We start from the raw sequence: 17,294 nt of genomic DNA on the forward strand, positions 1-17,294 counted from the left end.
TCAACTCTTCCTTCAATCCCGTGAACAAACTACCCAGGGTCCTTCCAATCCAATCAATCAATCAATCAATCCTCTTTTGCTTTACTTAGCCAGAGATGGGTTTTGCTGCTTGTAATGAAGAATCCTAATCTATAAATTAGCTTCTATTTCCTGAGAAGACAAGTGAATGTATTCTTTATTCCTATGTACTTATGTGCCAGCACTAGGCAAGGAGCTTTACATTTATACTTCAAAACAATTCTACAAACGAGGTATTATGATGACATCTACTTTACTGATAACAAAACAGAAGGTGCCCAAAGAAGCACAGCTTGTAATAGTAGAGCCTGGATTCAAACACAGGTTTGACTGAGGAACCCACCCACACTAGTACTGTAATAATAATAAAACCCAAAACTAATCAAACTAGCAAAATTCTATCATTAAGAGAAAATAATTATTTGTAATGAATAACATTAGCATTTTATTTTATCAATATCCTTTAACCCTAAATCTTGAAACTTCAGCAACCTTAGAATTCTATTTTAATAAAGACCATTTTGTGAAATACAATAGAAAACAGAGACAGAGAATATAAACTACCTAATAAATGTTCAAAAAAATGACTTTGGAGAGATATACCTTACTTGTCATAAAGACTAAAAAAGATATAAAATGGTAAAAAGAAATAAATACCCTAATTTGTAGTTACTTTTACAACTTTTATTAATTTAGGCTTATGATTTTCATAAGCAAATTTTAAATATATAATAGCCACTGTTCCAACAATCTGCCTTACCTTAATGACATTTTGCAGTTTGCAAATTTCACTTTGATCAGAGCTGTTTGATCCTTGTGCTTTAGAGATCTAGATCAGAAAAACAGATTTCGAAAATTATATTGATATCCTTATAAAAAAGAAAGTCACAGACTAACTTTATTAAAAGATACTTTTAAAAAATTGGGCATTTCCAAGACAAATTCTGATTTTAAAATGCCAAGCATCTTTTAAGTAACCTAGTCCAATAGTGAGTAATACACAATAAGTAAAAAGATACCTTCACAAGTATGTTAACTAATAGGGGAGACAACCGTTTTACAAAATAAGAAAAACACCACAGAATATTCTACTTATTTAACAAAATGCATATTAAAAAGTCTCTGTATAACTTTTTACCACAAAGGCAAAAGGACCTTTCTATTTTTGCAGAACCAATGCAAATTTCTGGCAGATGAGCAGAGCTAGTCATTTACTCATTCTTTAGAAGTTTGTCCAACTTTATATCAGTGTCCTAAAAGGTAATTTCTAAAATGAATGCTAATAATAACAATAAAAATCTTTTAAAAGGATTTCATCCAGAAGACTTCTACTCCAGTATAGAATAACCTTTGATTTGACAAGTAAATAAAATAACTTTTGGATTCTTCTTATTCAAAGCTTGTTCATTTACCTCTATTAACATTTACTATAGAGTGTGTTAAGGAACCAAAAGTTGCTCTCTGGATAAAATAGTGAACACAGAGCCCCTGGCTGGTGTGGCTCAGTTGGTTGGTGTCATCCTGTGCACCGAAAGGTTGCCAGTTCGATTCTTAGTCCAGTATAGAATAACCTTTGGTTTGACAGGTAAATAAAATAACTTTTGGATTCTTCTTATTCAAAGCTTGTTCATTTACCTCTATTAACATTTACTATAGAGTGTGTTAAGGAACCAAAAGTTGCTCTCTGGATAAAATAGTGAACACAGAGCCCCTGGCTGGTGTGGCTCAGTTGGTTGGTGTCATTCTGTGCACTGAAAGGTTGCTGGTTTGACTCTTAGTCAGGGCACATACCCAGGTTGTGGGCTCAATCCCTGGTAGGGAGTGTGCAGGAAGCAGCTGATCAATGTTTCTCTCTCTCTCCCTTCCTCCCTCTCTAAAAATCAATTTTTTTTTTTAAGAAGGAACACAGTATAATAGAAAGAACTTAGGGTTGGAGTAGAAAGATATGTATTTGAATCACAACTTAATCACTGTGACAGTGGGTATATTACTTAAACTTTTACTTTGCTCATCTGTAAAACAGAATAAATACTCACATACCTATTAAGGACTAGAGGCCTGGTGCACGAAATTCATGCACTGGTGGTGGGGGGGAGGGGGCGGGAAATCCCTCAGCCCGGCTTGTGCCCTCTTGTAGTCCAGGAGCCCTCAGGGGATGTCCAACCGATTGCTTAGGCTCGCTCCCCACAGGGGCCTAAGCCATCAGTCGAACATCCTTAGCACTGCCTTGGAGGTGGGAGAGGCTCCCGCCACCACCACTGCACTTGCCAGCCATGAGCCTGGCTTCTGGCTGAGCAGTGTTCCCCCTGTGGGAGTACACTGACCATCAGGGGTAGCTCCTGCATTGAGTGTCTGCCTCTTGGTGGTCAGTGCATGTTATAGCAAACATTCGTTCCACCGTTGGGCCAAAACCCGCTCGCCAACATCCCCCGAGGGGTCTCAGATTGCAAGAGGGTGCAGGCCAGGCCAAGAGACCCCACCAGTGCACAATCAGGGCCAGGGAGGGACGTGGGAGGTTGGCGAGCCAGGGAGGGACCACAGGAGGACTCCAGGGCGTGTCCGGCCCATCTAGCTCAGTCCCAATCGGCTGGACCCCAGCAGGCAAGCTAACCTACCGGTCAGAGCATCTGCCCCCTCATGGTCAGTGCACGTCATAGCGACTGGTCAACCAGTCGACTGCCCCCTGGTGTTCAGTGCACATCATATAGTTGAGCGACCTTAGCATATCATTAGCATATTATGCTTTGATCGGCTGAACGGCCAACTGGATGACTGGACACAGCATACTAGGCTTTTATTATATAGGATCATATAACATATATTGGGATAGTATATATGGAAACATCTTGTAAAGTATAATACAAATATTAACTTATATTATGCCTTGCTAGAAAATTAAGTTCCCTGAAAGGTCCCAATTATGCCTTTTTCACCTTTATATCCCAGTACAGGTCTGTCATATAGTAGGCATTCAAGTATGCTCAAGTAAACATACAAAAAATCCATCTCTTCCTTATGAAATCTTACCCTAAGCAATGTTTCTTAAAATGTTTTACTCATATTATCAGAATCACCTGATGATTTATTTTTTGAATGCAGTTTTCAACACCTCAAAATAGGCTACAAAATCTTAATCTCTTAAGGGAGAACAGGGAATCTACAATATTATCAAGTTCCCCAGGTTACTCTTACATGTACAAAGTTTAAGAACTACTACTACACATAAGATGGACAGACAGATCATTCTCTCCAGATTTACTTTGAATATTAGAAATGTCTAGCAACTTGGGAAGCAGGAAATAATTTTAATTGGGAGGATTTCTCCTTTACATAATTAGATTACACTCACAAAAAGACAGAAAATACTTCATTTTTCTATACACTCATGAATTAAACCCATATGAACAATGTGCCAGTGTATTTTTTCTGTCCCAGTATATTTTGAATCTCATATCTACTGACAGCCTTAGTAGTACATAAAAAATCTGATATGTAAGACAAAAAAGCGTTCCCTGGAAGAAAGTTTACAGCCCAAAATAGCAAGTATTTAATTTCTAATGCATGAGAAACAACACAAAATAGTTTTTAAAATTTATAATACCAATTCTCAGATTTTCATTTTACATGTAATTAATGCAAACAGAAACCTCAGACAATATCTAAGCAAGTAGTTTCAAATCTCGTGCCTTGGAGCCCTGATTTCCAGCAGCAAAGCCTGAGGAACTCCAGGGGGAAAGGTGCTGGTTCAACCACAACAATTCCACTTTTATTTTGAAAATTTCTTCCCTATATTGTGCAGAAGGGGAAACTGAGGCTGAGAGAGAAAGATGATCTGATTACAATCACTTAGAAAGTTATTGGCAGAATTAGAATGCAAGTTTCGATTTTCTAGTCCATAGTTCTGATAATGAAATCTCTACACATAGCACCCGTATTTTCACTCACTCACAGTTTCTAAAAATTCATGAAAAGTTTACCTACCTGAGCAATATGCCTCCAATGTGCAACTTCAGATTCAAGCCTTGAAATTTCATTTGACAATCTGTTTATTTCTTGTTGTGATGAAATTACATCACCAAAGTCCATGTCATCATCGTGGAAAGCTGCAGCATGATGGCTGATACCATAATTGAATGACGATGATGATGCAGTGGTTGTGGGCACACTGCCAGCTCCTGAATTTTCAGACTGAGCAGCAGACTGCAGCTTTAGCAATTGATCCTGTAGTGCAATCTGTCTTGCTTTAAGATGGCTGATTTCCACCTATATATTTATAATCCGTATTTTAGAGAAGGTACTTTAAAATAACCATATTCTAGATCAGTAGTTCTCAACCTTCCTAATGCCACGACCCTTTAATACAGTTCCTCATGTTGTGGTGACCCCCAATTTCATTGTTACAAATTGAACATCATTAAAGCATAGTGATTAATCACAAAAACAATATGTGATTATATATGTGTTTTCCGATGGTCTTAGGCGACCCCTGCGAAAGGGTCGTTCGACCCCCAAAGGGGTTGCGACCCACAGGCTGAGAACAGCTGTTCTAGATTCATAAAATTAAAAGTCATAATAATTTAACATTATCCAATGATTGTATGCTATCAACTGAATCCAAGTTTTCTATAACATCTCAACCATACATTTTTATTTGAAAGCAAATACTATTACCATAGTTAAAGCATAGATAATGTTTCACTCAGATGGTACTAAAGCAATGGGATTTCTCAGTTAAACATGGATTTACTAGCTTCTATGTATCAGGTAGGATAGGCAATTCCTCAGAGTTCTGTTTGTGATTATCAAACCTCAAATGATGAGGAAGTAAAAGCTGTGTTAGCCTATGCATTGGAAAGTTTCTTGAGAACATTTGTTGGAAGACTCTTATGTAACTGATTATGGCTGGATTTAGGCTTAAAATGCACCATGAATCAGGAATAACTTTGTTGTGGTCTGTACAATGCTATTGGGAGAATGATTTGATTTATTAATCCAGTCTTCTCAGATATGATAACACAGTGAGACTATAGTTACTGTCTCATGAGAATTAGAAGGAAATCATGCATTGACAGAGGGCTTGGCTTTAGTCTTGGCAAAGAGGGGCTAGTGAAAATTTGACTCTACTCAGGGAGGAAACATACTAAAGATTCTAAAACCCTGAGCAGAGTATTGATAAGTCATTGTCCAAAAGAAATTATGAACACAGGACTTAACCATAATGCCACGTGCACCTGAGACAAAACATAGAAGTAAGCTAGAGAGCTCTGAAATAAGCTTCCTAAAATATTCAAGCTAGTCCAGAAGACACCCTTCTGCAACGAGGAAAACTGGATACTTGAAAAGACAAGCCAACAAGTAATATAGCATTTCTACACGGGTAACGTCAACCAACTAGAGACAAACAAATACCAAACACAACTATGTCAAATGTCACAACAAACAGGTTTTGCACATCAGAGTTCCTTCTCTAATGGAGGTTCTAATAGTAGTGCACAGATTTCATTCATTTTTCTATACACAGTATGAGGCAAATTGCATCTTTAAGAATATGAACATCACAGTGAGGACAGCAAATAGATTCTGCTAAAGTATGTTCATATATTATCTTTCATTCTGGTAAAGAGTACTAAAATGCACATTTTTTTTCAAATGTAGCTACAATACAAAGAAAGTTCTCATTATACAAGAGACATTTATATCAAGTTGTAGAGTTAAAAAGTGTAAACTCTAATAATAACAAAGGCATTTCTAAACTTGAATTCTTAATTTGGGGGTCTAATATCAATAGTTAAGTAGAATATAAAATGCCAAAGTTTTCCACAGTGGTATTTTCAATGAAACCACCTATGAGGTTTTCAAAAAATACCAATACCAGGGCCTCTTCCCAGTATGCTAACCCAGAATCTCCTGGAAAACATGAGCTGGTGTATTTTTTAAGTGTCACTTATGATTCAGCTACAAACCCCTGGATGTGAACTATTGCTCTATTGTAATATCTGTAAGTCAGTGCTATTCAAAGCGTGATGTGTGGACTGATGCCAGGAATGTTTGCTACCTGCCCATGAAAAGTACAGAAATTCAAAAGGCTTAAAGATTTTTAAACCAATTTGACAGAATAATTTTATATCTGTTGAGCCTTTTAAAATAAGGTAGGTTTTTAATTTGAACTTGTAGTTATGCGTTTTTATATTCATTTTTGTAGTAATTCATTCTATTCTACTTTATGAAATAAATTCCCAACAGACTGGAAATTAAGCTCTTCTTTAAATGTGTGTATTTATCTTTAAGGTGGTTTGCTTTAATTTTTCATCTTAATATGTCACTAAAAGAACTAGAAATCAGTGCATCTAAATTTAAAAAACCCAAATATGAATTTATGGTAAAAATGAACATTTTATCAACAAAATGAAGAATACCCAAGTGATCTGGATAATTAAACAAGACATGGTACTATTCAATAGAAGTGTTTACTGAATTCTAGTTATGTACTGAACACTAAAGAGAATTCAACAACAGAATGAAACATAGAGACATAGTCTATATTTTAAGGATTCATGATAACATTGGTTATATTGTATAATATTTATTACCAGAACTGCAAAGAAAAGCTAATTCCAAAATACCTATTTCTGTCAAACTAAAGGAGAAAAAATTTATATGACAGTATAAGTCAACTATGAAATACTTAATATTCTGTTTTTCCATGGAAAAATCGAGTAAATGCCAACATATATTAACACTTGTAGTTAAAATTAGCAATGATCACAGATTTAAAACAATTTTAGGTAGAGAAATAAGAAATTAGGTTTCATAAAATGAGAAATTATAAGCAACAGGTGCCTAAAGATATTTTATACCAGAGGCCCGACACACAAAATTCGTGCAAGGATAGGCCTTCCTTCCTCCGCTGCCAGCACCAGCTTCCCTCTGGCACCCAGGACCCGGCTTCCCTCCCAGCCCCGGCTTCGTCCGGAAGGACCTCTGGTCTAATTAGCATATTATGCTTTTATTTTTATAGATAGGACTTTTCTTCTTTGGGAAAGCAGAAATTAAACTTCACAAAGGTTAGTTTATGTAACAAACATAATAAAAAAGCTTACAGAGTTCTTGTTAAATTAATGATAACAAACTGAATTGGTAATTATTAACTTCAATATTTTTAAGGATCTAAATATAGCTCAATTTATATTACAACTCTTGAAAACGTCCTAGATACTGTTCAGAGAAGTAAGTATGAAGTAACTGTAATAACCTTTACCTCTTTCTGTTGCAGTTCATTTCGATAACTGGTAGATTGGTGCTTTATTTGAAGCTCAGAAGCTTCATGCTTTTCTTCTAGATCAGAACAAAGTTTCTTTAGTCTTTCATTCTAGAAGCAAAGAAAAAAGTATTTTAACAAAGAGACTAAAAAGTAAAACGTTAGTAATAGTTATTTCACGGCATTATGAAAACAATGCTTTATACAAAAAAAAAAGATTTAAAAAAAAGATGTGACAGAATTCTGGTCTTTAAAATACACGTTTCATTAAAGTTACTAGTGCAATAAGCATGTTTATAGAGATTATGCATAATTCTAAAGCAAAATTAAGAAATAAATCTTTCTCAGTTTGATTTTCTGTTAAAACCAAACCACTGATCAATGTTTACCCCATCTTTTTATACAAAGTATCTAGCATATAATAGGCAGTAAATGTCTGGTAAATGAATGAACTAGATTACATATTTAAACTTTTGTTTTCTCTCCAAACAGAAGAACTTTCTTAAAGAATTATTTTTTAAAAAGACTTCTGGCTGAAGTACAGATAGAAGGCCAAAGCCTTACATCACTTGTCTGCCTAAATTCCAGGGGCACCTCTAAAATTCCAATGTAAAAACTACTTGGTTTGAAAAACTACAGTTTGAATTATACAAAATATTCTAAGTATAATTCAATGAATCTAGATATTACAGTCCTTTGTTTTAAGATATTGACATGTACAAAAATATTAAATTTTATATACCTAAATATTAAATCTTGACCTGTTATCATATTCTGAAATCTGAATGAATAAGTACATAATGGAGCAAGAGAAATGAACCCTAAAACTTCCTGCAAAAAGGAATTTACAAATTATTACAGATAATAATTTACTAAGACTTCTACTAATATATCTACAAACACAATTTAACAATAATAACTGAGTCTGAGGAGCCTGATGGTGGAAAAGAAAGCTGCTGCTAGGAGGCGAAGACTTTTTCACTTTGAGGATGTCATTTATTCTCTTCTTATATTCGAGGAATTCTATATAATAAAAGGCAAATATGCAAATTGTCCCCTCAACCAGCAGTTCGACTGGGAATTCAACCAGGGGCTGGCCCCTTCTCCGGCTAAACCCCACCCATGCATAAATTCATGCACCGGGCCTCTAGTTTCTTATATTGACAGATGTGAAAATTATGATCCAGGGAGATTATGTGAATTCTCAGAGAAAAATCAGTGGAGTAAATTAATGGAAAAATTAGAATATACACAAATCCTAGTTTGGGAGCCTATCTCCAGAAATCTAACCAGACCTTGGTTATGTTGAAGAAATATTAATAAGAAACAGGACCAATGGTCACACAACTACTTTCTATTCTATTGGCTGCTCTTACATGATTTTCTGTTAACATGAAAAACACCATACATAACTGAAGCAATACAATATAGTGAAGTCAAAGCCTAGTCATAAAAATCCACTCTAGGCTTTTTCACAAACAATACATAAGATTACCTTTAACTCTGCTGAATAAGTAGAACTCAAAAACTTTAAATTTGGCCAATATCTAATTGGCTGTCTCTCCTCACCTCCCTAGCAGTGTGAATCAGAAAGGTTAATAAAGCACATGAAGGACAGACTTCATGTGCTGACCCATAACACACCAGGAACTGTCATGGGCTATTTCTATTATGTGGAATATGAAGCAGAGGGGGCTAGTCTGAAAGGAGAAAAGAATAAACACAAAAAAGAAGAGAGGAGCTATGACAGAGAGAGATTCCTGAGGGCTCCAGTTCTGGTTGCAGATCCTTCTCAAAGACTGGCTACAATTTCTGCCCCTGGAATCCATGATACTCTTATTCTTAAATTATTCCATTCTGCTTAATCCTTGTTATACCATCAAGGTCTACTGGAACCAATTTTAGCCTATGAGTGTCCTTTTTGAGTAGTCCTAACTATCAAAAAAGATTGCGGTTCATGCCCTGCTGGTTTTCTCAGTGGTTAGAGCGTTGGCCCACTGACCCAAGTGTCACAGGTTCAACTGCTGGCACACACCTTGGTTGCAGGTTCCCTAGCCTGGTCAGGACGCCTGCAGGAGACAACCGATCGATGTGTCTCTCTCACATCAATGCTTCTCTGTCTCTCTCTCCCCCTCCTCCCTCCCTTCCACTCTGTCTAGAAATCAAAGGAAAAAATATGCTCAGGTGAGGACTGAAAAAATAAATAAATAACTGATCTTCATGACTTTTCTTCTTTTTTAGAGGTCTTCCAATAAACAAAGAGAAAATACATTTATTTAACAGAATAAAACTCATTCTATCTTGCAAGTACCACAGGATACATTGGGCCCTTTTATAAGTCTAAGAATAATCATGGGATTATAATGATCTTGTTTTCCATATCTTGAAACATTTTGCTATTTTATCATCCTAAGAATTATTTTGTCATTATTCATCAATTATTCCCACTATGCTAAAAACAATTTAAATAATAAGAAAATGAAAGACTGGTGGAATCTTCTAAAAGAATGATGCAATAATGAAATAACCAGTTTCCTGACTGAGTTGCCCAATGTATTGCATCATCTTTTTAAAAAGATAAAAACTATCTGGAGATATCATCTTTGTAGCTTTTTTTTTTTTTTTGCTTTCATTGAACACAGTTGAAAATTCAGAATTTTCATTTTTTAACAAAGAGAAGAAAACAAAAAATATTAAACAATTATTACACAACTGAGAAGATCAATGCAAAGAGATAGAAAACAGCATTCTAGAGTCTAACAGTTATGGTGAAACTGAGTATAGAAGCAAAATCTCAGACAAATCTTCACATAACAATATCCTCAGTAAATTTTCTCAAACTCAAGAACCGATGACTCAACAATACATCCCTAAGAATAAAAAGGAAATATAGTGTTCTCATCAAGTTAGTCATTCAATAAGAAAATATTTTATTTCACAATGTTTTTTGACAAGAACTTGAACCATTCCCACTGTGCTAAATGGATATGTGACAGTATTCTTTCATTATGAACATTTGAACATTTACTTGATATAGTTCATACAGGGTAAATGCTGAAGGCAGATGACTGGGAGGAAACAGATAACTTAAAGATGAAAAAAATTCGAAGGATTGATCCTTTAAATTGGCATTAATAAATCTAAGAATAAAAATGTTTTGCAATTATAGAGCAAAGATGACAAGCAAAATCATGAACCATCAGAGTTTTCAAAAGTATTGGGTTTAGTGACACAAATAAAGAAACAGAAGTTAAATAAATAAGCTAATATCTATTAGAAATATAAGTGAATCTAGAATCAGTATTTACAAGATAAGATATAATCCAGTTCATGCATAAGAGTTAATAAGCAGTAAATTGCATTCAAAGAACATTGCCTATTTTGAGTATATGTTTTTAAAACCAGAAACATATAGAATAGAATTTTGGATTTGCTATATAAGCTCTTATTAAAATACTCAATAAAATTTTTCACTATGACTTCATTCTTACTTCTGTAAATTACTTATAAAATGATTTAATATTTAAAAAATTAAAAGAGCCCACTGGATCCAGATGGTAAATGTAATAACTATTTTTCTTGGTATAGAGGGTTAAATTTGCTTAGATTGGTTGCTGTTACTTGCAACTAAAGAAACCCAGCTAATTCAGTCACCTTTAAATACTAACATCTGTACAGAAGTCTAATTTCCTCTGGAAAACACACTGCACTCTGTCTAAACTAAAACTTTATACTGTAATTTCCCTGATGGCTTCAATCATATCTTCACCTTATTCTTTCATTGCACAGTCACATAAGATTTAGGGTGTGAAATGCTTATGTGCTGACATAAGGCAAGAATCATGTACATTTAAAATCACCTTAGAAAATAAAGCCCTTGGGAAGCCCAATAGTATGTTTTCCTCTAGTACTTGAGTAGCTCACATTACTTTGGATAAGCACCAAAAGAGGAAGTAGGTTTTCATTTGGGGATGTGTCATACTAAAAATATGTATTTCTAAACACTAGAATCATATTTGCCATGTAGCCCAGTGGTAACACTATGAGAGATTAGACCTGAGATCAAAGAGGGATGGAAGGTTTCTTTCAATCTCCCTTCTCAAGCTCTATAACAGAGCAGACATTCATTAAGCTCGTTAACCCTATTTACTATTTCCCCCAAAATGTACACTGGTGAATTTACCAAAACTAATGCTACTACACACAACTGCCATATAATTTTTCTGGGTGGTCTGTACTAAAGGTTTCTCTAGGGACTACAGGAACAATTTCCTATCTCAGTCTTACAAAAAAGAAGAAATTAAGTTCACCTGTCACAAAAGCATCTACTTACTAAGTAATTACAGAAAACGTCTCTAACGTGTCACCAACCTGCCCTTTTCTATGGAGGCAAAATATCACTGTAATTCCTCTTGAGAGGTCTTCTATCTGCAAATTCCGAAATCTCATCTTGGTAATCTCGACCAAAACTCAAAAATGCTTGCTGTAAGTAAATTTTTTCAAATTCAATTTTCTCTTTTTATGAGCTTAACAGACAGGAAAACATGCTTGTTACAGTCCTCTAAGAATGTCTTTTCCTAAAATATGATTGTGTTCCCTCACTGCTCTTATTTTTGGACTAAATCACTGAATGTCTCATACTTTATAACAGATCTCACTTTAAATCCTTTCATGTTCTTTGTGGCTTTCCTTTGAACCCTTTCCAAGTTTTCCTCATCCCTGTTAAGTATGCATAATGTCCAGAGTTAGACACCACAAGGCACTAACTAATAATGAAAAAGATGGTAAAAGTAATTTGCTATACCTATATTATTAATTTTTCTGTATACAAACATTACTTAAGTGTGCAATTTAATTTAGCACAGTCAGAACACAGTAAATCCTTGACAATGATAAATTGTACCATTATTATTTCGATATTTAGCAGTTTTCCTACTCCCAGCATAGAGAAGCAGAGATAGAAATATTACATAGCAAAGTGCAGTAACATATATAGTCTTCATCTAAAGGAAGTTGATAATGCTTTAAAAAACTTAAAGAGCAAGAGACAAAAAGTGGCAAGCAGTGTATAAAAAAGAGAGGGCCAAAATAAAGCATGAATAACTTTCATGACTTTGAAAAAGAAAAATCTAAGTTCAATAGTAGTCTTTAATTTTCCTTACCTCTGATCTTAAGATTGCATGAATGGCTTCAATTTCCTTTCTCCTAGAATTAGGTAATTCTGCTATAAAAGAAACAGCACATACTGAATATACGATCAACACCATATAAACTAATAAACAGGCATTGTAAGGGAAATATACAGCACTGAGCTTTAAACAGAATGGTATGCTGATCCTAGAATCTATTCCGAAGATAAATATTACTTGATCTTATCACTACTTCCTACTGCTACAGTGTTCTTTACTGTCAGAGAAGTCATTCTTTTTGCCTATCTTATACACCCTAGGATATCCTCCTTTATTCCTTGGAAGTGTTCATTAAAGTTTGGAAAATTAAGTTTTACAAATAAAATCTGTGTTTAGATGAAATTTATGCACCTGGGTTTTAAGGCCTTATTTCTAACTTCTGCTCCCACTACTATCAAATAATTAATGACCTAGAAACAAAGAATGAAAATATGCTACAAGAACACTTATTTCAAATAACATAGACACAATTTATTTACAATAGGAATAGCTCAGCCAAGCTAGTGTTGCTCAGTGGTTGAGCCTTGATCCTTGGTTGGAACCCTGTCAGGGCACAGGACTGGGTTATGGGCTCGATCCCCAGTAGGGGGCTTGCAGGAGGCAACTGATTGATGATTCTCTCTCTTCATTGATGTTTCTATCTCTATCTCCCTCTCCCTTCCTCTCTCTGAAATAAATTTTAAAAAAATTTTGTCTAATAGGAATAGCTTAGTCTAGGTTCACACACTTTCATATACCAGTAAGAAAAGAATCAGAGGCCAGTAGTGGCAAAGCACCATTCATGCGACCAGAAAATTATCATGCACAGTTAGGTTTTTTTCCTAAGTACTAGTATTTTTCATTACTCATAGCACTTTAATACTATAAAAATAAGTTCTCTGAATTACAGTTTAAATTGGAAGAAAATACAAGTGGCGTACAATAAAAGTGACAAACCCACTCTTCTTGTTTTGAAAATCACCAGGTGCAGTTGCTTCTGTGGTTGTTTATATATCTTGTTTAAAACTCTGACAGGACTGTCTAATTGCTAGTCAGAAGAGAACAAATTATAATCTAATCTGTTTAGGAAGGTAATTATAGACCAGCAATTGTTTCAAAGAGGGATAAAACAAAGTTACCTCTCCCTTAGCCCCCCACCCCCCCAAAAAAATCTTGGCCTTTTTAAGAATAAAGAGATGTAATACAGACAAAAAATTATTCCTCACAGAGGGAAAACAAAAACAATAGCTACCGTTTAGTAATGCTTACTATTCTCTAGGCACAGTGCTAAGAGTTTTATACTCATGACATCATTTAATCCTCCCAACCTCATGATAGATATGATTATCCCTATTTAACAGATAAGGAAACTCTACTTTTTAGAGATTAAATACTTAATAATTTGCCAAAGAGCCCACAATTTTTAATATATGGAAGGAGGATTTCAACCCATGTTTGACTTAATATCCCAAGCTCCTAACCTTGAATAAATCAGTACAGTGTTTGCTTGGTAGAATAGCAACTTTCTGATATTGTGGACACGGATGATTTTCAAGCTGTACCAACAGTACTATTTGAGAACTATTATCTTGTTCACCGCTGACACAGGATACACACTCAATAAATACTTGTTGCATGAATCAATGAACTGGACTCTGACCTGATTTTTAAATGATTTATAAAACCAGTAATTAGGTGTTAAGCAAGTCCTATTTTAATATAAAGGAAAACAAAAGCACTAAGCAACTTTGAAGATTTTTAATCACTGAGCAAAATTTTTACTGAGCATCCACTATGTACCAGGGAAGATGCCACATAAGGAAAAATAAAATACAGTCCTCACCCTGGGCACCAAGGGAAGAGCTAAATGATAACTCAACATGGTGAGTGCGGTCAGAGACCCACAAAGTTCTGCTAGAACACAGATCGCCTGCAATCAATCTAACCTGCCACGGAGTGAGAACGATTCCACCAAGTCCCTGACATGTGAGCAGGAAAAATTGTCTCCCAGGCAAAGGAGGACAGAGGAGGAAGCAGAAAAGGAAGGACTTCCCATGCAGAGGCTTGAAGTTGTGTAGGTACACAAAGTTCCATGTGGCATCGCTCTGGATGCAAGCACATATGTGTATGTGTATGTGTATGTGTATGTGTATGTGTATGTGTATGTGAATGTACATTATGTTTGGCAATTGGAAGAGAGGGGGAGGGAACAAGAGGTAAGACTGGAAAAGGTAGGTTGAATCCAGATAGGATAGGTTTCTGGTCTCCCAAAATTAAGAGGTTTGGATTTTATCAAGGAAGTCAGGGTCAAGAGATTTTAAAGCACATTTGTTTTAGAAGAGTAACTGGCAACTCAATAGAAAATGGAGTGGAACGGGGAGAAATGGATGACAGGTGGGAAAGATAATGGGGTATGAACTAAAGAAATAGGAGTAATTAAGGGAAGGACAGATAAAAGTAACAATTCTGGCACAGGATGACCAAGATTAGTGACCAATTGGAAGATGAAAAAGAGGCAAAGCAAAGATGACAAACATTTCTATTCTAGGAGATGGGTGGATGGTGAAACCAGTAAGACTGAGACTATAGGAACATGTTTGGTGGGAAGAGCAAAATCAATTCCACCTTAAGCCTGCAGGACATCCAGGTTGGGGGTACGCATATTTTCTGGTTTAGGGTCAAAGAAATGGCCAGCTGTTTTCCCCTGTGTAGTGTACAAGGAGAGATTGGTCCCTCCCCGCGTCAGGGGCCCTTCCCTGCTTCTGACTGACCTCCCTGACCCTTTCCTTCCCAAACACAGGAAGAATCCCTTTCACCCCCATTCCCAACCGGCCCCACCCAGGGATACCCCAAGCAGTAAAATGGATTTAGGGAGCGCACCAATTTTCCTCCCCTCTAAACGCACCCACAGAAATTCTAAATTTAAGTACTGTCTTTTTGTCAAACTCACTTTCCTTCGGCCAAATACACATGAAGGCTCAGTCCAAACAGGATTTTAGAAATCAACCCAGAATGCTAAGTGTACTAATGCACAAAAAGTAAAGCTGTCAAAGGAACTGCTCTCGTCCTAGGCCCGGAGGCAGACCCAGGTCAGGATTCCAGAACCCTTCTGAGCCCGCCCCTCGTGGGGGCGGTGACACCTCTTCCCCGTGCCAGGTGGCTGCTCTCCACCCCTCCACACCTCTGCAAATAGTCTTTTTAATAAACCCATTTAGAACGGTCCCAAAAAAAAAAGGACTCTTCTGATCTAGATGCTACTTGCTGAAAGAAGTATCAAGAAATCAAAATAGTAAGTAACCATCGAACAACACGCAACTCTGAGTCGCTGTTCATCAGTTAAACCAAAACGAGGGCTTAAAAAACGAGTGAAGGTGGCTAAGGATAACCCCCGAAGAACAGACTCCCTCCCTTGTTCCACCGGGCGATTGGGCCGAAAAACACATAAAAAATATATAAAATAACGAACGGGAAAAACATAGCTGTGTTTCACTAACAATATATTCAAACCGGACAGGGTGAGCGATACTAAGCACTGCATGAGTGACTGCCATTGTTACATAAACCAAAGGGAATAAAAGTGACTGTGTGTCATACACACATTATTTTTTTTTAAAAAACCATCAGATCAAGGAAAAGTATCCAAAATCAGTTCCGCCCCCAAGTTCTGGACAAAGCGAGCGGTGGGCGTGGACGAACCAAACAAAAATAAAACTACTCCACGCGGAGCAGCGGCGCTCCGCCCGGAGGAATCCCGACATTCACGGGGCGGAGAACTCGACCTCCCCTCCCGGACGCCAGCGGCCCTTCCTCCGGGAAACCCGGGTCGGAGGAGGCGAAGGGAGCGCCGAGCGCGGAGGGGCGGGGTGACCTCCCCGGCGACCCGTCCGCGTCCCCGGACAGAGGGAGGTGGGGTCCGAACGCTCCCGGGGCCCAGAAGGCCCTCCCCCTCGCCCCAGCTGGTACCTTCCACTTCCTCCGCGCCCTCCATCAGCATGTCCTTCGTAAAGTTTGAAATCTGGCCCGTGAGGGAAGCCAGGCTGCCCCCGACCTGACCCAGCGACTGGCCCAAGCCGGAGCCGAGGCCCCCCAACCAGGACGACATCGCCGCGGGTTAGAGAACGACCCGATCCGATCCGCTCCGTGAAAGCGCGTCCAGCGCCGTCCGACGACCCCCGCCGCCGAACGCCCTCGAGCGGCTGCCTTCGCTCCAAAATCACCCTCAGGACGCGATGACACCGGGCGGGGTTCCTAGGCAACGCGGGCTTCGGGGGCTCCCACCAAAGTCCCGTTTCGCATAGAAACGCCGGGGCCCGGCCTGGGCCTTTCCCGGGGGCCCGCCTCCGGTCACACGGTCACCCCCGCGGGGCCTCGGCTCATCCCCGCGACTTCCCGCCGTCCAGCTGGGCCGCCTCTTCCTCTGCTTCAGTGACTCGCCCCAGTTCTGTGAGCAACTCCTGCCAACTCGACGCCGGCCGCCATGACATCCACTCGCAACGCGGCAACGGACCATAGAGAGGCGCCGCGGCGGCCTAGAAGGGCCCTGCGGAGCCGGCGGACGTGTCCTTGCGCAAGGCAGCGTGGGATCGCGGAAGACCCAGCGAGGTCGGCTGGGGCCGCTGCCCCCGGCTGAGCGCCAGGTCGCGCTCCAGGTCGCGCGCCCTCGCCGGGTGCGCCCCGAAGCCGACGTGGCCCGGAACCCCGTGGGCTCAGTGTTGGTGGAACCTGAGTGTTTTGATTCTGACACCCGCGAAGGCAGTGGTGCGAGGAGACTGGCGGGGTCGCTCCACCGCGCGGGAAGAGGCTTCACACAGCTTATCACCGGTTACTGTGTCGATTGTTAACAGCCTGTC

General features: G+C 38.3%; 1 protein-coding gene across 3 annotated transcripts in view; it reads right to left on the reverse strand.

Moving 5' to 3' along the window:
• TRIP11 (thyroid hormone receptor interactor 11) overlaps positions 1 to 17,286 on the reverse strand; it is a 65,588-nt gene extending 48,302 nt beyond the window's left edge. For 2 of the 3 annotated variants that reach the window (XM_006103092.3, XM_023744424.1), the window contains exons 1-5: positions 16,408 to 17,286; positions 12,439 to 12,500; positions 7,277 to 7,387; positions 4,000 to 4,281; positions 779 to 847 (exon numbers count right to left, since the gene is read on the reverse strand). In XM_006103092.3, the coding sequence (XP_006103154.1) occupies positions 779 to 847; positions 4,000 to 4,281; positions 7,277 to 7,387; positions 12,439 to 12,500; positions 16,408 to 16,546 (663 nt within the window). In that variant the 5' untranslated portion in view covers positions 16,547 to 17,286. The remainder of the gene's footprint in view (positions 1 to 778; positions 848 to 3,999; positions 4,282 to 7,276; positions 7,388 to 12,438; positions 12,501 to 16,407) is intronic. The other variant, XM_014445542.2, reaches the window with a different exon arrangement.
• Between the last annotated feature and the right edge of the window lie 8 nt (positions 17,287 to 17,294).

The sequence above is a fragment of the Myotis lucifugus genome, unplaced genomic scaffold, assembly GCF_000147115.1.
Source record: "Myotis lucifugus unplaced genomic scaffold, Myoluc2.0 scaffold_463, whole genome shotgun sequence".
NCBI classification, from domain to species: Eukaryota; Metazoa; Chordata; class Mammalia; order Chiroptera; family Vespertilionidae; genus Myotis; species Myotis lucifugus.